This window comes from Sciurus carolinensis, chromosome 2 (genome assembly GCF_902686445.1).
Source record: "Sciurus carolinensis chromosome 2, mSciCar1.2, whole genome shotgun sequence".
Lineage (NCBI taxonomy): Eukaryota > Metazoa > Chordata > Mammalia > Rodentia > Sciuridae > Sciurus > Sciurus carolinensis.
The window spans coordinates 84577130-84599690 of record NC_062214.1 but is presented as its reverse complement, the minus strand read 5'-3'; the positions used below and the strand labels follow the sequence as shown (position 1 = coordinate 84599690).

The following is a 22561-nucleotide window of genomic DNA, read 5'->3' as shown; positions in this document are numbered from 1 at the left end:
TATCTCTGGTCTTCCAGAGTGAGAACTTTGAACTTTTGTCACTCTGAGTGACAAAAAAAGGAAGAAATAGGTACCCTCCCTATGGGGGACAAACCCTGGTGTTTCTCTTCGTTTCATTCATTCATTCTGCTCCTTTAAATAAATGCTGGTCATGAGCCACAAAATTAATTTCAGGACAGACTCATGGATGTTGGTCTGCAGTTTGAAAAGCAGAGCTGACTTAACACGGTGCTTATGGGGGAGCTTAGGTGAACCCCGAGAAAAATGGCAGAACTGGTGATTCTCACAAAGCAAGCTCCTTAACTTTGTTGTTGGATAAAAGTGACCAGCAGTTAAGTTGGTCAGAAAACCATGTGAGAGTAGTGGCCTCCAAGAACATTTTTGAATTTGCACTGATTGTCAAAAATTTTTACATCAGGAAAATGTTTGCACACCTAACACCTATATATGTGTGGTTATTTTTACCTATCAGTGTACTGTTTGACCACATAAAAATATATTCAAAATGAAAATTTTAAAAGGATGAGACAAAGATGAAAGAAACCATATTTAAAAAATTTTTTAAATTGGTGCATTGTGATTATACACAACAGTGAATTCATTATGCCATATTCGTCCATGCACAGAATTTAATTTATCTTCCCAGTAATTTCCTTTTACCTCCCTCCTCCCTCCCCTGATCTACTCGTTTTACTCTACTTATCTCCCTTCCCTTATTATTATTATTTTAATTAGTACACTAATTAACTTTAATAGTGTACTATTATAATGCACTAATAGAATGAATTATATGAGATATACCTATTATTGCATTATAATTATATATATTAATATATTCTATATAATTGTGTACATTAATATATTCTATATTGCATTATAATTAATATATAATTATGTATTATAATTAATTATATATATACAACACACATATATACCACACACACGTGCGCACGCACATGCAGGATTTATACATGGACACAATGATTTGGCTGGTTTTCCCCCAGTACTTTCCATCCCCTCCCCTCCTCCTTTCCTCTCCATCCCTTTCCTCCTCTCTCCTGGTCTCTCTGAAGTATAAGCCATATTTTAAAGTACATGCTGATCAGAATGGCTTCCTTCTGTTATCAGCAAGTGTCTGGAGGCATAATACACACAGAGGACGGCCCAGGTTGGTGGTATCAACAGCGGCTGTAAATGTATTTTCTAGCAGTTTTGATAATTTGAGATGTTTTCAGGCTGGCGTCTTCAGATTTGTTTTGGCAGCCTCCCACTTGAGACCCCTGAGACCACCAGTCCACCCCACGCCACCCTCCCTCACGGCTTCTCCCTTTCTGACTGAATTCTGAAAGCATCATGAACACTTCCATTGGCCACCTCCTGGGTCCACCCTAAATCTGTAAGGTGTCACTTTTGACACCTCCTTCCCTTGTGCCCCTTCACTGTTCCTTTACCACGAGCTGAGGATTCCCTTGGTAGAGCCAGCTCTGAGCTTGCTCCCCTCTCTCCCCTGCCTTCTGGCCCATGGCTTCCTTCTTCCTTCCTTCCTCCTGCGCCTTTCCCCACAGGGTTGCCTCTCCTGGGTCGTCCTGCCCCTTCATTCAGCGTACTCCTCCTGTCACTGCCTCAGAGGGAACTTCTGTAACCACCACCCAGGATATTTTTCTGAGGTACCTGGGACTTTCTTTCATGGCTTTTACCACAGTTGTAGTTTTATACCTGGGTTTTTGTTTACTTAGAGTATATAGCTCTCTAGCATCTGGATTGTAAGTTCCACACACCTGCCGTGTGTGTGTGTGTGTGTGTGTGTGTAGCATGCAGGTCATGCATTCTCCATAAATCCATAAATGTTTAATACTCTCTATAGCCCTATGAGATGGTTAAAAACCCTCTTTACAAATGGGAAAATGAAAGACAGGCTAATTGTCAAAGGCCACCTGGTTAACTTTTGAACTAGCTTGATTTGGACTTGGGGTCCAAGTGAACAGTGTTTACCTGTGTTGCTCTGGGTAACACCATCCTTTTCCCTGACAATCTGTGTCCCTCAAACTAATCCACCTAAGCTAGACTGTAAGAATAAGAACCTGAATTGACTCATCCCTCTTATGAATCCCATGGCACCTCAGTGAGGACCTGAGCACCTCTCCTATTGAGTGAATAATTATTGATTAGTCGATGGTCCTTAGGAACTTGGCAATGGCTTCATCCGACTTCCAAATTAAATCCCCTGGCTCTGTGCATACCTGCTCTGCAGCCAAGAGCAAGAAGACTACGCCTTGGATTCAGAGAAGTTTAACTGTTCCAATTTGCACTTGCTGGCCTTCTTCCTGCTGGATCTCAGTGTAACTTCTGGCTGAGAACCAAGAATTTAAGGGTCTTCAATGCCATGAGTAATTTCATGAGTTGCTGATGGCTAATTAGGGGTGATTGCAGTTAAGAGGCTTTACTTTCTTAATAACTCTCAGAAAAGGCTGGTGGTAACTTTTAAAATCTGGATTCTTTTCCCCTGTGAATGGACTTGTCTGATTCTCATGACTGTCTTTTTGTAAATCCTTGTAATTTATCTTCCCACCCCTGAAGTCCTGGGAAGAATGCAAGAGCAATGGTGTCAGGAAGCTCTGCCTTTGTGAGAGAGGATCCCTGGCACACCTTGCAACCTTGCTTCATTTTTTTGTCTTTTCTGTAAGAAGTGGGAGGAGAGAAGGCTGGGCTGTGCTCTGTTCTACTCTCAAGTTCCATTATATCCCAACTAAACTTCCCATCCCAAGCTTTCTGATGCTATTTATAATTTGCCTTTGAAACTAGTGGCTTGCTTGACAATGTCTGGAAACTGTTTAGCGAGGGCATCAGAATAATGTGATGTTTGTAGGCAAGAGGTGTCACCTGCCTGTCTTTATTGCGATAGCGTAGTCTTCAATGCCACTTGCTCTCTTCTTGCATCGACAGCATCAGAGCTACCATTTACGGAGTGCCACTCTGTGCCAGCTCCTGGCTAAGCATGTTACATGCGTCCCCTCATTTAATCTTCATAATAATCTGCAGTAGTTCTTTAGGAAGGACTTTTGTTGTTGCTACTGCTGCTCTTTTGCTGTGCTAGGCATTGAACCCAGGGCCTTTGACATGCCAGGCAAGCTCTCTACCACTGACCTATGTCCTCAGCCTGCAGTATATTTTTTAAACCATTCTGTTGGGATTTAATTTATATATTTCACCAATTTAGTATATAATTCAGTGGGTTTTAGTATATTCATGGGGTTGTGCAACCACCATCACTAAAAACTTCAGAACATTTTTCGTCACCCCAGGAAGAAATATTGTACCCTCCCATTAACTCCTCCTTACCCTCCCAGTCCCATTATATTACCTATAATGGGATTATATATTGTGTTCTCTTTTGTGCCTGTTTTCTCCCACTTGGTATGTTTTCAATGTTCATCCATGTTGTAGCATGTATCAGTATTTTTTTTATTGTTAGGCACATTGTACAGTTGGGAAAACCTAGATGTGAAGTGACTCTCTGTGGCCAGGTAACCTATGATAGAGCTGGGTTTCCAGTGCTGGTTTGCCTAATGCCAATTCCCATGTCACTTCAAGTCAGAGCTAATCATACTGAGAGCAATTTATTGAACATCCTCTGTGGGTCTGGTGCGATGCTGAAGTTCTGTAAACTTGTCACCTCATGTTCACGCATAATCCCATTTTGACTGGGAAATCCTGGTACCCATGACTGGCAGTGGCATTATTTTTATTTCAGGATCTTCCATCTGTTTATTTCTGGTTTCATCGAAATGGTTAGGCTCTAGAATCTTCCTGAGAATATGATGCTAAAAATAACATTGTTCATTTCTGTAGAATCGAACAGCACTCCCACCTGCTGAGGAGAATTGGCAACACCTCTGAGGAGCCCCTGTGTCAGCCTGGACCTGTAACACCATGGTTTCCCATTTCAAGGGCTCATTTGGGTAAGTGAAGAAGCTCTTCAAAAGAAAAGAGGGACTGGGGGTGTAGCTTGGTAGTAGATCATCTGCCTGGCATGCGTGAGGCCCTGGTTCCATCCCTAGGACTGAAATAAACAAAACAAAAACAGAAAAAAGCAAACAAAACAACTCCAGGAGAAAAAGAGATTTGATACTTGTGTCTTATTATATAACTTCTTGAAACAATTGAAGCAATTGGTTTTAAGAGTGTGCATGTCACTACTATTTTGATACAGTATGGACAGGTGTGTGGTGGTTTGCTGTTTGGAAGGGCCTCCTAGACCTGGACACCGTGTGCTAGGCTGAGGTTGGTGGTTAGGGATAGGGTCTGCTATTTTTTAGGATAACTTCTCTAGGCCTCAAGGTTTTCTTAAACTAAAAGTGGGACTAGATCAGTGAGTACTTTTTACCATGGTTTGTGTAATAGAATTATTTGAAGAACTTTGAAAAATATTTCACTTTGGTTACAACCCCCCAGCTTTTTACCTCATCCATCTGGTGTTATTAAAAGGTGAGGTCTCTGGTCCCTTCTGCTCAAATTTCTATGATGTCCACCTAAATTTTAAAATTTGATTCTTATATCAACACTTAGTGGTAAGTTGAACAAGTACTATTATCCCTACTTTGTAGATCAGAAAGCCAGTGCTCAGAGAATGTAAATCATGGTGTAACCTTTCTTTATGTGCAGAGTCAGGTTAAAGACTCCAAGTACTGGAACTGTAACCATTTTATTTGGGCTGTTTTCAGACTTAGTTTGTTTATGGTGCTGGGTATGGAACCCAGAGACTCGTATACCCTGGCACGTGTGCTACCACTTAGGTGCAGTCCAGCCTTCAAACTTTTTTTTTTTATTGTAAACAAATGGGATACATGTTGTTTCTCTGTTTGTACATGGAGTCAAGGCATACCATTTGTGTAATCATAAATTTACATAGGGTAATGTTGGTTGATTCATTCTGTTATTTTTCCCTTCCCCCCACCCCTCCCATCCCTCTTTTCCCTCTATACAGTCCTTCCTTCCCCCATTCTTGCCCCCCTCCCTAACCCTCACTCTAACCCTAAAACTAACCCCTCCCACGCCCCATTATGTATCATCATCCACTTATCAGCGAGATCATTCTTCCTTTGGTTTTTTGAGATTGGCTTATCTCACTTAGCATGATATTCTCCAATTTCATCCATTTGCCTGCAAATGCCATAATTTTATCATTCTTTATGGCTGAGTAATATTCCATTGTATATATATATGCCACAGTTTCTTTATCCATTCATCAACTGAAGGGCATCTAGGTTGGTTCCACAATCTGGCTATGGTGAATTGAGCAGCAATGAACATTGATGTGGCTGTATCTCTGTAGTATGCTGATTGTAAGTCCTTTGGGTATAGGCCAAGGAGTGGGATAGCTGGGTCAAATGGTAGTTCCATTCCATGTTTTCTAAGGAATCTCCACACTGCTTTCCAGAGTGGCTGCACTAATTTGCAGTCCCACCAGCAATGTATGAGTGTACCTTTTTCCCCACATCCTCGCCAACACCTGTTGTTGCTTGTATTCTTGATAATCGCCATTCTAATTGGGGTGAGATGGAATCTTAGGGTAGTTTTGATTTGCATTTCTCTTATTACTAGAGATGTTGAACATTTTTCCACATGTTTGTTGATTATTTGTAGGTCTTCTTTTGTGAAGTGTCTGTTCATTTCCTTAGACCTTTTGTCGATTGGGTTATTTGTAGTCTTGGTGTTGAGTTTTTTGAGTTCTTTATAGATTCTGGAGATTAGTGCTCTATCTGAAGTATGATTGGCAAAGATTTTCTCCCACTCTGTAGGCTCTTTCTTCGCATTGCTGATAGTTTCCTTTGCTGAGAGAAAGCTTTTTAGTTTGAATCTATCCCAGTTGTTGATTCTTGCTTTTATTTCTTGTGCTATGGGAGTCCTGTTGAGGAAGTCTGGTCCTAAGCCGACATGTTGAAGCTCTGTACCTACTTTTTCTTCTATAAGATGCAGGATCTCTGGTCTGATTCCGAGGTCCTTAATCCATTTTGAGTTTAGTTTCGTGCATGGTGAAAGATATGGGTTTAGTTTCATTCTGTTGCATATGGATTTCCAATTTTCCCAGCACCATTTGTTGAAGAGGCTATCTTTTCTCCATTGCATATTTTTGGCCCCTTTGTCTAGTATGAGAAAATTATATTTATTTGGGTTTGTGTCCGTGTCCTCTATGCTGTACCATCTACCTGTCTATTTTGGTACCAATACCATGCCGTTTTTGTTACTATTGCTTTGTAGTATAGTTGAAGTTCTGGTATTGCAATACCCTCTGCTTCATTTTTCCTGCAAAGTATTGCTTTAGCAATTCTGGGTTTCTTATTCTTCCAGATGAATTTCATGATTGCTTGTTCTATTTCTGTAAGGTACATCATTGGGATTTTAATTGGAATTGCATTGAATCTGTATAGCACTTTTGGTAGTATGGCCATTTTGACAATATTAATTCTGCCTATCCAGGAACATGGGAGATCTTTCCATCTTCTAAGGTGTTCTTTAATTTCTTTCTTTAGTGTTCTGTAGTTCTCATTGTGGAGGTCTTTCAACTCTTTTGTGAGATTGATTCCCAAGTATTTTATTTTTTTCGAGGCTATTGTGAATGGGGTAGTTTTCTTAACTTCTCTTTCTGAAGAATCATCACTTATGTATAAAAATGCATTGGATTTATGAGCATTGATCTTATATCCCGCTACTTTACTGAATTCACTTATGAGTTCTAAGAGTTTTCTGGTGGAATTTCCTGGTTCCTCTAAGTACATAATCATATCATCAGCAAATAGGGATAGTTTGAGTTCTTCTTTTCCTATTCGTATCCCTTTAATTTCTTTGGTCTGTCTAATTGCTCTGGCGAGAGTTTCAAGGACGTTATTGAATAGGAGTGGTGAGAGAGGGCATCCCTGCCTTGTTCCAGATTTTAGGGGGAATGCTTTCAGTTTTTCACCATTTAGAATGATATTAGCCATGGGCTTAGCGTAGATGGCCTTTACAATGTTAAGGAACGTTCCTACTATCCCTATTTTTTCTAGTGTTTTGAGCATGAAGGGATGCTGTATTTTATCAAATGCTTTTTCTGCATCTATTGAATTAATCATGTGATTCTTGACTTTAAGTCTGTTGATATGGTGAATTACATTTATTGATTTCCTGATGTTGAACCAACCTTGCATCCCTGGGATGAAACCCACTTGATCATGGTGCACTATCTTTTGAATATGTTTTTGTATACGATTTGCTAAAATTTTGTTGAGAATTTTTGCGTGGATGTTCATTAAGGATATTGGTCTGAAATTTTCTTTCCTCGATGTGTCTCTGTCTAGTTTAGGTATCAGGGTGATATTGGCTTCGTAGAATGAGTTTGGCAGAGTTCCCTCCTCTTCTATTTTATGGAATACTTTGAGAAGTATTGGAATGAGCTCTTCTTTAAAGGTTTTGTAGAACTCGGCTGAGAACCCATCTGGTCCCGGACTTTTCTTTGTTGGTAGGCTTTTGATGACTTCTTCTATTTCATTACTTGAAATTGGTCTATTTAAATTGTGTATGTCCTCCTCGTTCAGTTTAGGCAATTCATAGGTCTCTAGAAACTTGTTGATATCTTTGAAATTTTCTATTTTGTTGGAGTATAGATTTTCAAAATAGCTTCTAATTATGTTTTGTATTTCAATCGTGTCTGTTGTGATATTTCCTTGTTCATTCCGAATTTTGGTGATTTGGATTTTCTCTCGTCTTCTCTTTGTTAGTGTGGCTAAAGGTTTATCAATTTTGTTTATTTTTTTGAAGAACCAACTATTTATTTTGTCAATTTTTTGTATTGTTTCTTTTGTTTCAATTTCGTTGATTTCAGCTCTGAGTTTAACTATTTCCTGTCTTCTACTACTTTTGGTGTTGCTCTGTTCTTCTTTTTCCAGGGCTTTGAGCTGTAGTGTTAGGTCGTTTATTTGTTGAGTTTTACTTCTTTTATTGAATGCGCTTCATGAAATAAATTTTCCTCTAAGTACTGCTTTCATAGTGTCCCAGAGATTTTGATATGATGTTTCTTTGTTCTCATTTACCTCTAAGAATTTTTTAATTTCCTTCCTAATATCTTCTGTTATCCATTCGTCATATAATAGCATATTGTTTAATCTCCAGGTGTTGGAGTAATTTCTGTTTTTTACTCTTTCATTTATTTTTAATTTCAATCCATTATGATCTGATAAAATACAAGGAAATGTCTCTATCTTCTTGTATTTGCTAACATTAGCTTTGTAGCATAATATATGGTCTATTTTAGAGAAGGATCCATGTGCTGCTGAGAAGAAAGTGTATTCACTCTTCGTTGGATGGTATATTCTATAAATGTCTGTTAAGTCTAAATTATTGATTGTGTTATTGAGTTCTATGGTTTCTTTGTTCAATTTTTGTTTGGAAGATCTGTCCAGTGGTGAGAGAGGCGTGTTAAAATCACCTAGTATTATTGTGTTGTGGTCTATTTGGTTTCTGAGATTGAGAAGGATTTGTTTGACATACATGGGTGAGCCACTGTTTGGGGCATAGATATTTATGATTGTTATATCTTGCTGATTTATGCTTCCCTTAAGCAGTATGAAATGTCCTTCTTTATCCCTTCTGACTAACTTTGGCTTGAAGTCCACATTATCTGAAATGAGGATGGATACCCCAGCTTTTTTGCTGGGTCCATGTGCATGGTATGTTTGTTCCCATCCTTTCACCTTTAGTCTATGGGTATCTCTTTCTATGAGGTGAGTCTCTTGCAGGCAACATATTGTTGGATCTTTCTTTTTTCTCCAATCTGCCAGTCTATGTCTTTTGATTGATGAATTTAGGCCATTAATATTCAGGGTTATTATTGAGATATGATTTGTATTCCCAGTCATTTGACTCATTTTATTCATTTATTTGTTTATTTTTGACACGACTTGGTTCCTCTTTATTTGATAGTTCCTTTAGGATAGCTCCTCCCTTTGCTGATTTGCTTCTTTGATTTTCATCTCTTCCTCATGGAATATTTTGCTGAGAATGTTCTGTAATGCTGGCTTTCTTTTTATATATTCTTTTAGCTTTTGTTTATCATGGAAGGATTTTATTTCATCGTCAAATCTGAAGGTAAGTTTTGCTGGGTATAAGATTCTTGGTTGGCATCCATTTTCTTTTAGGGCTTGAAAAATGTTATTCCAGGCCCTTCTAGCTTTTAAGGTCTGGATTGAAAAATCTGCTGATATCTGTATTGGTTTCCCCCTGAATGTAATTTGGTTCTTTTCTCTCACAGCCTTTAAGATTCTGTCTTTATTTTGTATGTTAGGTATTTTCATTATAATGTGCCTTGGTGTGGGTCTGTTGTAATTTTGTGTATTTGGAGTCCTATAAGCCTCTTGAACTTGATTTTCCATTTCATTCTTCAGATTTGGGAAATTTTCTGAAATTATCTCATTGAATAGATTGTTCATTCCTTTGGTTTGTTTCTTTAAGCCTTCCTCAATCCCAATAATTCTCAAATTTGGCCTTTTCATGATATCCCATAGTTCTTGGAGATTCTGTTCATGATTTCTTACCATCTTCTCTGTTTGTTCGACTTTGTTTTCAAGTTTAAATATTTTGTCTTCAATATCTGAGGTTCTGTCTTCCAGGTGTTCTATCCTATTGGTTGTGCTTTCTATGGAGTTCTTAATTTGGTTTATTGTTTCCTTCATTTCAAGGATTTCTGTTTGTTTTTTTTTCAATATCTCTAACTCTTTATTGAAATGGTCTTTTGCTTCCTGTATTTGCTCTTTTAACTGTCGATTGGTGCGTTCATTCAATGCCTGCATTTGCTCTTTCATTTCATCGTTTGCCTCCCTTATCATGTTAATTATGTACATTCTGAACTCCCTTTCTGACATTTCTTCTGTCATGCTGTCATTGGATTTTATTGATGTAACATCCATATTTGTTTGAGGCATTTTCTTCCCTTGTTTTCTCATGTCATTCAGGTATCAGTGGACTGCTGAGATGTTGCAGATTTCCTCTGTTGACTTATAATGTCCCTGGAGATTGCTAGTGTATCCCCTCTTATCCTTCAGTAGCCTGAAGTCTTAGAGGAAGTTGATACTGCGGTGTTCCCCAAGGAAGCTGCCTCTCTAGGGGTGGTGGTCTTCAGGTGGGGTATATTCCCTGCTAGTGGGCAGAGGTGCCTCTACTTGTTGACCAATGGTCATCCAAGGGGGAACTAGGCTGCGGACTGAGGCAAAGCCTGTTTGTGCCTGTGTCTCTGGTTTTACCGTCCTTGTGGGAAAACCTCACCCGGCAGGGAAGACTCAACCGATGGGGAGGTCTCGCTGGTCAGTTCCCCTCCTAGAGGTTCCCCTCAATCCACAACTACCGCCTGGGCAGGGCAGCCTTTCCAGGCAACATTCCCAGGGGCCCGGACCTACCTCCTGGGCCTGGAAGCCCTGCCCTTCGCAGACGAGTCTCCTTAGGTTGTCCCTCCTTAGAGAAGCTGCCCGCCGTCCTGGAACCTTCGCTCTGCCCCTCAGCTTGTCTCTGTGTAGCTCTTTCAACAAAAGGCGCCTAGGTCCCCGGACCGTGCTTTGCACCTAATCGCCTGGCTATGCGACCCCTCCTCTGAGCAGCCACCTGGAGCCTCGTACATATGTTCTGAACCCCAGTGACCCGCCGCTCGCCTCTTCCTCCAGGCAGCCACCCGGTGTTCTGTGTGGGCGCTTGGAGACCAAGCAACTCACTGCGCTCCTCCACCTCCTCAGGACAGCCCCCCCCCCACATTGTTCAGGCGGTTGCTGAGTCCAAATAGCTCACCGCCCAGCTCTTCCTCTGGCAGCCGCCGGAGCCCCGACAGTTTGCTCCGAAACCAAGCGCTGTGCTGCGCAGCCTCCTCTGCAAAGTTCCCCGCTGTCCGTGTTTACCGCTCCGGGGGGGGGGGGGGGGGGGCGGGCGGGCGCCTCGCCGAGCAACTCCACTTCACAAAGTTCCCTGCGTTCAGGGGCTACCGCCCCATCCGGGACGCCTCCCCAACGGGAGAGACTCACCCGGCGGCTTTGAGTCTGTCCCAAGTCTCTCACTATCTCCTCTTTTGAATCCTGAGTCCTGAGCAACGTGAAATGCAGCCGCCCTCTAGGCCGCCATCTTGAAACCTCCCTTCAAACTTTTTAAAAAAGCTGAAAGACTGTTTGAAATTCTTTGATCAAAATCCTGTGTAAGTTCTCAATATATAAAATAGACAATGCCAGAATTTTATTAACCTATTTATTAACACAAATTTAAATTTACAATATTGACACACTGAGATCCATGAAATGGTTGTGATAAATACCAAAATTTGAAGTCAGGATTTCTGGATGATCACTTGTACATCTGTCTCAGCGTCTAGTTTAATTTGCATTTGTTTAGCTCTACAGCCTTAAGAAAATCCTTATCCATACAGATAAGCATTTGCAGTAGTTGGTAACAATTCTGTGATGAAGGTCATTTTACTATCTTGGGATGCTCTTTATTTTTTCCTTCACTTTTTATTGGTTAGTATTAATTATGTTTAACATTAGGTTTCATTTTGACATAATTATAAATGCATAGAATATAATTTGCCTCAATTCAATCCCTAGTACTTATCCTTACTCTCTTTCTCTCTCCTCCCTCTTCCTGTTCCCTTTCCTCTATTGATCTTTCTGCTATTTACTTACATTTGTTTGTTTATTTTAAATTCATGTCTTATGGACATACATAATGGTATATTCATTTATGTCCATGGGAAGGTTAGGTGAGATTCATTCCACTGTTTTCCCCTTATTCTGTATCTACCTTCCCCATACCCAGTCCCCATTTGGAAGCTCTTTAAATAAACTGATTCAGAATCCTGAAAGAATAGGAGGAAGAATTTTCTTTTTCAAAGTGGAATTATTTAGGACATCTTGTAGTCTCCCCTGCTGCCATGACCATACATTAGCCCCAAATACCTGGAACTTACACGGAAACTAAAATGATCAGTAATAAGTTATTATGAAGCTAACCCATGTGATTGCCCATGCAGGCCCATACCTGCCATTTAATCAAGTATGGTGCATATGTGTGCCTTAGTATGTAAATGCTTGTATAATTTACATGAGCAGATATGTTCAGGCCTGAAATCCAAAATCCCTCAGAGAAAGAGATTGACAAACCTTTCCATCAATGACATAGTCACATGAATATCAGATACAGGCAGAGAAGGCAGGAAAAGCTCACTCTGAGGCCTGTGTATATCCAGTCATCAACTAGGCAACCCAAGTTAATGCTTGATGGTCTCTTCAAGGTTAATATTTGGTGTCTAATATAAATTTGCATGTGTGTATTTTAAAACCATAGTTTAAAAAAGTTTAAAATACATTTCAAGACATGAACTGTATATCTAGTTGTGGAAGCCCCCAAAATATCGTTATAAAACCATAGGGCAGCGAGAAATGTCACTGGATCATTTGGAGCTTCAGGACCACAGTATATGATAGCACTAGGACTCAGTGGGCCCAAAGAAGTAGAGGTCAGGGTCAGATATTGAACAGGATCAGAAAGAGCCAGCATGGGATGAGAGGTGGGTTCACCACATGGAAGCAGGTATAAATCTGGCTGTCATCAAAAATATTCCTAAGAATACTTAAGGATCCTCAAAAAAATGTGGCCATCCAGGATGATGGGAAGGGCATTTCTTGGGAGAAGTCCCTTTTGTAAAATTTCTCTTGATGTTCTGGAATTCTAATCGATGCCCCAGCAGTTAGCCTCCCTTGATAATCTGAGCGCGCGTGTGGTGTGATGCCCATCTCCCTGGGAGAGGCACAGACTGGACTCACCTCCAGCTGTGCATTGTTTCAGAGAAACGGCCCACAGATTAGAAACTAGCAGGGCAGGAGTAACTGAAAGTGGATGTGACCTTGCTACCCTTGGGGTGGAGCTCTGGAGGTCCTGACAGGCCTCCAGCCTCAGGGTCCTGCTGAAGAGTTTGTTTGAAAAGAGCGGCTCCGCAGGATGTTTCACCAAGAGTCCGCTGTCAGGACTCAGAAAGAAAATGTGAATTATGAGGCTGAGGGATTCTATAGGGGATCCTGATTGGAGGTTCCATTGAATCCCCTTTTGACCAACCAGGTACACATTAACCATTTTGCATCTCTGTTTCTAGGACCACGTAAATGCATTTTAAACAGAAAAACAAAACCAGGGGAGGGTCTTTTGTTTGACTATTTTCCAAAATGTCTTGTGGGAAAAGGGATGTGACTACTTTCAGCACGAGAGGTCTCTGACAAAATTGGTAGTTGAGAAACCCTGCCCCCGCCCCACACATTAAGGAATTTTTATTATTTAATCAAAGTAACTAAATGCTTAAAGATTAATTGGTAAAGCTGGAGAATTTCTCTACCTATGGGGAAAGCAGGTTGCAATTAGGAGTTAGCTGCCAAGAAAATCCCTGAGAGGAAAAAACATTTAAGGGGATTCACAATTCTGATACGCAGAGAGTTAGTTTTAAAATCCCTCCCCAGTTTTTGCCAAACCACAGAGAAACAGAAAGTCAGTTTCCCCCTCATTGAAAGAGACACAGCAGCCTGAGTATTAATGTAGCAAGGGTAGTTCTGCCCTGCTCAGAGTCTGCGGTAATAAGAACAATCCCAGGCAAACCCAGTAGCAGAAGAGGCACTAAGATTTTAACTTTAGACGAGCTGGTTGGTGGGTCATTGAATCTTGGGTAAGTTTAGGATGCCATGAAAATTCCAGGGAGAGTGAAATCCAGTTAGACCAAAGCGTAGGTCAAAGCTTGATTTAAGAACGTTTGTAGTCTGTCACAAATCAGAGAGGAAATGGAAGGGTTTGTATTTCTTTCTTTCTTTCTTTCTTTTTTTTGCGGTGCTGGGGATCGAACCCAGGGCCTTGTGCTTGCAAGGCAAGCACTCTATCGACTGAGCTATCTCCCCAGCCCGAGGGTTTGTATTTCTTAAAAACTTTCTCCAAATCCTCTACCTTTGTTGCAGGCACAATTATATCTGTATCTGTTTGTTCAGATGTCAAGTAGTTGATAGAAAGGAAACACAGCTTTCTCACTGGAGGCTGAATGGTCAGTGTGATGGCTATCTACCCTGGCCACCGTCGAGATCTCCAGGGCCAGCCTGGTCAGGTGCCTTTCGTTTTGCCTCTTAGCATACTTAAATAAAGCTGACGTATTTTATGTTTCCAATGAAAACAGAAGAAAATAAAACCATTAAATGCCAAAGAGGTGGTTAAATGGGCAGGAAATAAAATTGGTTTGGCGATTTTTATTTTGAACAGTAGTTTTTGAAGAAATACAGATGTAATTAGAGTGATTACAGGGTTAGATGGTGATTTTTATAGATCGTAGGAAGGAGCGTTCTGGATCATTTTAAGGGTTTTACAGTTGATGGCCTTAGGTCAAGTGTCTGGTTTTAGTCTTAGAAAACTTAAGGTTTTTCCTTTCCTTGATATATACTTCAGTAAAGTATTACTTTAATGCCTGTCAGCTATTCCACTTAGAAATACAACCAGAAGGGATTGAGGAAATGAGAGAGAGGAGGGTGGCCACTCTTGGGGCCATCGAAAAAGACCCCGCAGACAGAAGGGAGCAGAGCAGAGGGCTAAGAAAACGTGTTTGTGTGTGTGAGGAAGTCCAAGGCAGTGATACTTGAGGTACGATTAGTTTGGGAAAAACTGAAATTCCCCTCAGGGGTAAAGAAATATGTGATAATTAGAAGGGTCATGGGGTCAATCAATGCCCCTTTGCCAGTGATCAGGAAGCAGAGAGGAAAAGGAGGAGGACAATGCAGGGAGGAGAGGAGGAGAGGGGAGAAAGGGGAAGCGGGAGAGCAAAGTGGGGAAGAGGCCAGGCCTGGGTGTCAAGTACTGAACTTCACATATTAAAGAGGCAGGTCAGAATTTGTGTGGTTGGCAACTCAAACCCCCTTGGCCCCTGCAGTTGGTGTTCAATAAACATTGGTTGAATATCGAAAGAACAAATAATGATCTTTTATGTGAAAGAAAGAGGGTAGAAATTTTATCTTGACCAGGATGTTAGGTAATTATGGATGAAGGTTAAAGCATGGAAATCATACGAATGATACACACACACCTTCAACAGTTTATTTCTAACTTAAAACACATGTACATGCACTCACCAATTTTCTGATGTAGGGCCAAGGGCTTTTCTTTGAGCATGAAACCCCGATTGTCTTTCTTGCGTAAACTGCACCCATAAGCACAATCTGAGGTTTCCACTTGGGTTTCTTTAAAGAGGGGGTGAGAATTTAAAGACATTTGCAAAGCAATCTGAGTACAGAATGATTCTAGGTTTTTATTATTTTTGCCCCTAATTATTTGCAGTTGTCTCATCCACACCTAATTTGCCAGTAGGTTTTTTTCCCCCCCTTGGCTTCTCGCCCTTATTGAGTCTTTCCAAAGCATTCGACTTTGTAAAAACAACTAACAAGTCCTCTTTCTTTCTTGGTCTGTTTTGTGGGTTTGCGTACTTGCTGAGTATTTCATGTAATGTCAGAGCACTAGCAACTGGCATAAACAGGTTTGGGAACGTGGATGGCACCATGGGAGACAACTCTGAAGGGAAATGTGCTCAAGTACACTGGGGAAGAACCTGCTGGGGTCTTGTCTGTGGGAAGGCTGGTAGGAGCCATCTGAATGGTAGGCAGAGACCAGGAGGAAATAAAACAGTTTTTTGGAGGACTGCCTTGGCAAACCCTTACCTATAAAATGACGGCAAGCATCCAGACAGTATTGATTTTTCTTTCTGCCTGGCACAGTCCTGTACCTGGACCCTGTCCTCATCACTCAGTACTTGACTGTGGGGTTTGCTAGAACATTCTGTACCAAAACAGCTTGAATGGAGTCAAGGTGTGATCACTGGACTGCCAGCTACCCATTCCTTCCATCCCCAGGTGGATCTATATGCCTCAGGTTAACACTGACTTGACTCCCCAGGGATTGGAACCAATAGCTCTAGTTGGTAGAAATCTTTCTTTTAGGATTGTCTTCCTTTTCCCGTGTCTTCTATTTTTCCAGCAGGGAATTTTGGGATACACATAACACTGTCTTAGAAGAACAGTGTCCCTGTCTTGGCATCATCATGTACTTCTTCAGTAATATTTCCCCTCTCGCTTTTTTTTTCTCCCTTCATTTCATTCTATCCTTCTTTGATTTCTTTGATCGCTATTAACCATGAGGCTGGATCAAGACCAGGCTGATTGTTCCACTCACTGCAAAGATGCATCAGAAAGCAGCTCCTCAGGGAACATACCACCTAGCAGGGGCATTGACCAAAGGGTGTTGCATCTGAACAAGCTGTGCTGTGACAGAACGCCACACATGTCCAGGAAACACAAATGACTGCAAGCATGGAGAACCTGGAAATAAGCAATAAAAACTGGTATGCAGCTAGAATAGGTGTCTCTAAGTTCTGTAAAATAGAAATGCTTTACTCCACACAGGCCAGGCAGGCCTCTCCCCAAAGCCTCTTTGGTCTTGGTTTGGCAAAAGCTTGGTTTTCTAAAGACAAATTGAAGGGAGCCGAGTTAAGAGGATGCAGGCATGTCATGGTCAGCAATCCCTGACAGTGGGAAGAAAGGAAACGGAATCGCAAAGTTTTAAAATCGCCGACTGGATTTTAAAAGCTCCAGGTGTCTGGGACTCTCAAGCCTGGCCTCATTGTGCTTCAGAGACCACCTGTGTTCCAAAGGCCAGCCCCTTATGCTGCACAAGTTGCGCGCACACTGGTGACTCCTGGTAGCTAAGAAAGGTTACTTAACGTCAGGATACCAAGCAGAAGAGAGCAGGGAAAATAAACAGAATGCATTTTTTAAAAACTTGAGATTTACATGGTTTGCTTCATTTATTTTGAAACTTGGAATGTCCCTTTGTGAGGTTGGATAAATGAGGCCTTATTGCATCTATTTTATATTCTGGTGATTCTTATAAGCAATAGCAGGGGAAAAAAAAAAAAGACTGAAGCCACAGCCTCATACAGGCTGGGAAAGAAAGTGAATGCAATAAAATGGCAAATGTTTAGTTTGTAAAAAAAAATATGTTGTGTCCTAATGAGGCCCCTGAGTAGAGTGGTTGAGAATCAGGGCCAAGGGTCTGACTGCTGGCATTTGAAATCAGGCTTTGCCATTTAATAGGCATGTGTACTTTTGATAAATGACTTAGCCTGTCTGTACCTCAGTTTCCTCACCTGCAAAGTGAGTCTAATAAGCATCCTATAGAATGGTTGTGAAGGTTAAATGAAATACCTCTTGCAAATGTTGAGATCAGAGGTAACTTCAAGGGTCAGTTGGCTACTGCCAGCTCTGCCCCATCTCCCTCCCTCCCTCATTGCATTTACTCTTCAGTGCTGTCAGGAAGGCAGCTGAGATGAACATGGTACAACACATAAGTAGCAAAAAAGCTTTTATCTCCAAAGTGCACTAGGTGGGAATTTCACTTCAACGCTAAGGCTTTGGCTTTCTTTTTCTAAGGAGTGATCAGGTTGCTCTCAAAATATCTCTTTGTATGTGTTAACTGAAGAAAAAAAAAAAGAAGTAAAGATTTATGTTTCCTTGTTTTGATACTTGATATACTCAAGTGGTGTTGAGTTCACTGAGGGGTCCGAGGTACACAGTGGCTGGAACATGGTCACTATAGCTGAGGATGGTTGGGTGTTGGGGCTGCGGGAGTAGGGTTGGCCAAGGCAAATACAGAAGCCCAGAGCCCTGGTTCCATGATGGAAATCTTGTATCAGATTTCAATGAGCATTATTTTCTACATGAGGAAATGAAATGATAGAGTGCTTAAAGTCTAGAATAGCAGCGGGTAAATGGTGTAACTATTTTTTTTCTTCTTTTTTGGTTGGTGTGAAACGTTGGGTACTTTCGACTGCAAGGTGAATCGGAAAGTCTTGGTAGGAATGTGGCTTCCCCCGCCGCTTGGAAGGGAGGTGTGATTTGTTTGCCAAAGGCCCTGGTAGCCTTCAATCTGTCAAAACGTTGCAAGCTGGGAGCCGTGTGCCAAAGCAAACTATCCAAGTGAAATAACACACGTGCTGCGCGCATAGACACACATGCACTCTCGTTCCCCCTACAGTAACTTCGAATTGGGTCAGGAAGAACAAGGATTTGGGCTAGATTGTCAGTATTTTGAAGAGGTGTGGGCACGGCTACAGACTACCAATTAGCGAGGTATGTGTGAGCAGGGTGGGGTAGCCTAAGGGGAGTCTGCCAAGCAGGGGTGGGAAACCTTCAGCCTTTGGCAGAGTTTCCTCTGGCCCCTGGGGTTATATATTGCTCTGGCTGCTGTTATTGCAGCCTGAAGAATAATTTCCCCTCTGGGAAAATTTATTTTATTCCATTTAGAGCATAGCCCATTGAATAACTCAGATGTTATCCCAGAGTGAATTTCGCTGGGTACCCCTATGTATTTTAGCATCACCAGGGTCCAGTTAGATGAAGAAAGGAAGTATTTGAACATGGAACTATAACTTGAGTTGCATTTGTGCAACAAGAGGCACCATTTTTTTTTTTTTTTTTTTTTTTTTTTTGGTACTGGGGATTGAACTCAGGGGCACTCGACCTCTGAGCCACATCCCTAACCCTATTTTGTATTTCATTTAGAGACAGGGTCTCACTGAGTTGCTTAGCACCTCGCCTTTGCTGAGACTCTTTGAACTAATGATCCTCCTGCCTCAGCCCCTAGACAACAGGCACCATTTTGCTGGGGAATCTTAGAATTGTTGTGGGTGGGAAGGGTCACATAGAAATTCTAAAGGAGCAAAAAGAGAACTGAATTTTACAAATTCCTCATAAAAGAACTTTTAAAAGATTCTGATGAAGTTGCTTTGGAATTGTAAAATATGTTCATCCACACTAGTTCCACTTATCTTGAGGTTTCTGAGGTCATCAGGATAGTAAAGCATCATTAATTAATGGTCCTTTTTTTTTTTTTTTTTTTGGGTACTTGATATTGAACTCAGGGCTTGGCACATACTAGGCAGGCTCTCTACTGCTGAACCACATCTCCAGTCTCAGTGACAGGGTCTCACTGAGTTGCCAAGACTGGCTTCAAACTTACCACCTTTTTTACCTCAACCTTGCTGGGATCACAGTTGTGCACTCAGTGCACGAAGCTTTTTCTAGGTGGCAGGCACTCTGCTAGGTGCTGGGAAATAAGGTAGTGTGACAAAATAAACTCCCCAATCTCATCACACTTACATTTTAGTGAGTAGAGGGAGAAATTTAAACAAAGATATGGGAAGACATGACATATGAGACAGTAAGTGCTATGGAGGCAAAGAAAGAGTGCTGGGAGAGTTTTATGTAGGGACAGGGAATCCTTATGGAGACTGACATTGGAGCAGAGACCTGAAGGAGGTGAGGGAAGCTGTAGAGTCGACGGGCAGCTTGGAACGCAGTTCCTCTGACATGGAGGGAAACCTGGAATCTCTCCTGGAAGATCTTTCACTCCTCCTGCCCAAGTCCTTCTGAATGCTATGGGTGCAATGTGGGGCCAGTGGATATACAAAGCTGCTCCTGAGCGCATTACAAATATGTGGCTACAGTGTGTGCCAAGAGCTTAGAGGGGCTGAGGTGTAACACATTTATGGAGCTGCTGTTTGTTTTTTTAATGAAACCACACCAATCTGGTTTTCTTTTTAAATGAGTACACAGTGCCAGAATGTGTTACAAATGATTCAGATTTATAGGCACAGGTTCATAATGTACTTGCTCAAACATTAACTCACTTCAGGTCGGCAGGACAGGTTGGTTATATTACACTCCTGTTTCATAGATAAGGAAACTGAGGCATGGAAAGTAATTTGCCCAAGGTCTTGCTACTTAGGAGTGTGTATTCCCAAGTTGTGATGCACATGTTCTTGGCTTAGGGGACAAACTGGATCTAATATGGTTACAGCTAGAAAATAACTTAACTTTTCCCCACCACTAAGAGTTCCAATCTCTTAGAAGCCCCTGCCCTATCCCTGGAGGACATCTTGGGCAGCTTTTCTGATCCATTGCAGGCTTAATGAATGGTATCATTTTTAAGTATTAAAAAGTTCAAAATTGGTTGAATAATTATCCTTTTAGTAAATAATTTTTGAATTAATCCACAACATTGCTGATATGACCATCTAGACCTGCACCATTAGCTTTCTGTGTACTGAACTGCATAGCTCTGTGTATCTGTGCATTGGACAGGAAGGGGGAGGTTTGCATCATCAAAGAAAGTTCTGTTGGACAGCACTGATGGAGAGCCTCAGCAAGTTATTAATAGTCTTGATTCTTCCACCACTAATTGCACATTATATTTTTGCAAATGGATCCCTTGACTAGAAGGGTGTTGTATATAAATATAATGGTATACAATTAAAAAGGAAATCTAGTCAGATAAAAGTATTTTGGTCTCTCATTCAACTTAAAGCTTTCCTTCTCTGAGCTGGACCTGGTCTAGCCAGTAGTGGGGAAGGGGGCCCTTCACACTGCAACCCCACCCCGCCCAGTCACCCTGCCATGTTAATTCCTCCAGGATGGAGCAGAGCAGAGGAGAGGAGGGGCAACTGAGCAGAGACAATACCTGTGGGATTGTTGTCCCTTGTGATACGGTGCTGCTGTCCTCGGAGGGCAGTTGTCTTTAAGTTCCAGATCCTCCTCTCACAGGCACTTTTGCCTGTCCTTTGGAGACCCTCCCTCTCACTAGGGTTTCCTGCTACAACATCCTCTGGGGCCAGCTGTGTGAGGGCTGGCTGATCCCTTTTGACCCATCCTGTCCCCCGTTCCTATACTCCACAGGCATTTCCCACTTTTTAGGGGATCCCTTCACCCTGGTAAGCACTCTTCTTCAGCGGAGTCCTTTCTGGATAAGCTAGGTCTAGCATCTTTCTGTGGTGCCATACAGAAAGCTCCCGCCCTCCAGGCTCTAGAGGCTGCCCTTCTCACCCGCTCTCCTCTCTCCACTCTGCTGTCCCTGATGCTCTAGCCACATATTGACCTATATTTTTAAAGTGGGGGGGTGGTCTGGCACCAACACTTTTACTCCCAAATGCCAGGGGGTTCAGATACAGCTCTCTGAATGCTTGCTCACCCCCGCACCCCAGCTTGGGAGGTAGCTCCAACTTTTTCTTCACTCTAGGGTAGTGGCAGGGCTGAGCTCAGCACTCCTGCATTTCTCTTCAAAGATATCCATACCCGTGTGGCTTGGTAGTTAAGCACCCTGGGTTCAATCCCTGGTACCAAATATATAGAGATAAATATATATTTATCTCCCTACACCCAGCTAACTTCTCTCCCTCTCCATCCTTCTTGTGCCTACAGGCGGGAGGTGGGTGAGGGGCTGCAGCTTTGAATGGGGACACCCCCTTTGTAGGTCTTGAATAGATAGTCAGCCCCTCTCTTTGGAAAATATGCATACTTAGTACCTTTGGTCTTCTCTGAGAGCAGGAAGGATGCATCTTGGTACCGTACTGTCCATTCCTGCTTCTCATCACAGGCCCTGCGGTCTAATCAATCTATCTGCGTCCATCTTGTGTGTTCTTCTGGGGTCTCAACTCATTTACATACAAAGTGGGGTTGGGTGGCAATTTTGGATTCTAGAGGTGGGTGGAAGCCTCATCTGACTCCACAGGCCTTAACTTCAAGACTCAGGTGGGTTTTCCTCTCCTGCAGCCCCACAGGACAGGGTGGTATTCCACATCTCTCAGCTCTCTCGGAGACCTCAGAAAGGTTGGGGAATGACTGTGGTACATTTAACTTAATTGCCCTCCGGGTTAAGCCCTAGAAACTGTTCAAATTAGGCCTCTTTTCAGGGATTCTTAAAATAATGTTATTGATGATTTGAAATCAAAAGACTCTGGGCATTTAAATTCATCGGCAACACCTATCTGTCTTCTGATTTATTACCTGTGCTGGGTGTTTTCACCTCTGCCACATTCAGTGACCCTCACTGAAGATGAGAATGTTTGAGGCTTAGCAATACTAATTTACCCAGGATCACCCAGTTGGGAGTGGTGGCATGGGGTGGTGGCCTCAATGTGTAATCCGAAGCGTCACACTCTCTCTAGCAGACTGCTATCGTGGCGCCGGCCAGCTCCTACTTCTACAACTTTCTTAAGTCCTAACTAGGGCTGGTGACAGTGGGGCTTAACACAGCTAATCCCATCCATGAGAACACGTGTAACACCAAAGGGCTAACGACAGGCAAAGGACAGACTCCAAGGGAAGCCTGGGCTGTGAGAAGAGGAGCTTCCCTGGTGGGGACCAGGACCCCCACTCAGAGGCTGATCTCACTGCCCCTCACTAGCATGTGCTCTGTGTCAGGCATGGTGACTGCCTTGTCCAGTCCTCCTCCACGCTTCTGAGCCAGCTTCTGTGGTTATCCCCATTTTACAAGAGACTAAACACATGGATGTAAAAAAAGCCCTGCTGCAGAGTGGTAGGCTGGGCTTTCATGCTAGCCTGCCCATGCCACAGCCGTGCCACAGCCCCAGGCTGCCTCCCCTGGTGTGGGCAGGTCCTTTGCGTCTTCACAGGGTCAGTTCCAGGACCCTGAC

The 22561-nt window shown here is 42.2% G+C and overlaps 1 protein-coding gene across 1 annotated transcript in view; it reads left to right on the top strand.

Annotated features, from left to right (window-relative positions):
- Nucleotides 1-22561, top strand: part of Thsd4 (thrombospondin type 1 domain containing 4) — a 590727-nt gene that overhangs the window by 30590 nt on the left and 537576 nt on the right. Inside the window, exon 2 of the mRNA XM_047539595.1 lies at nucleotides 3850-3959. Coding sequence (XP_047395551.1) covers nucleotides 3931-3959 — 29 coding nt within the window. The 5' untranslated portion in view covers nucleotides 3850-3930. The remainder of the gene's footprint in view (nucleotides 1-3849; nucleotides 3960-22561) is intronic.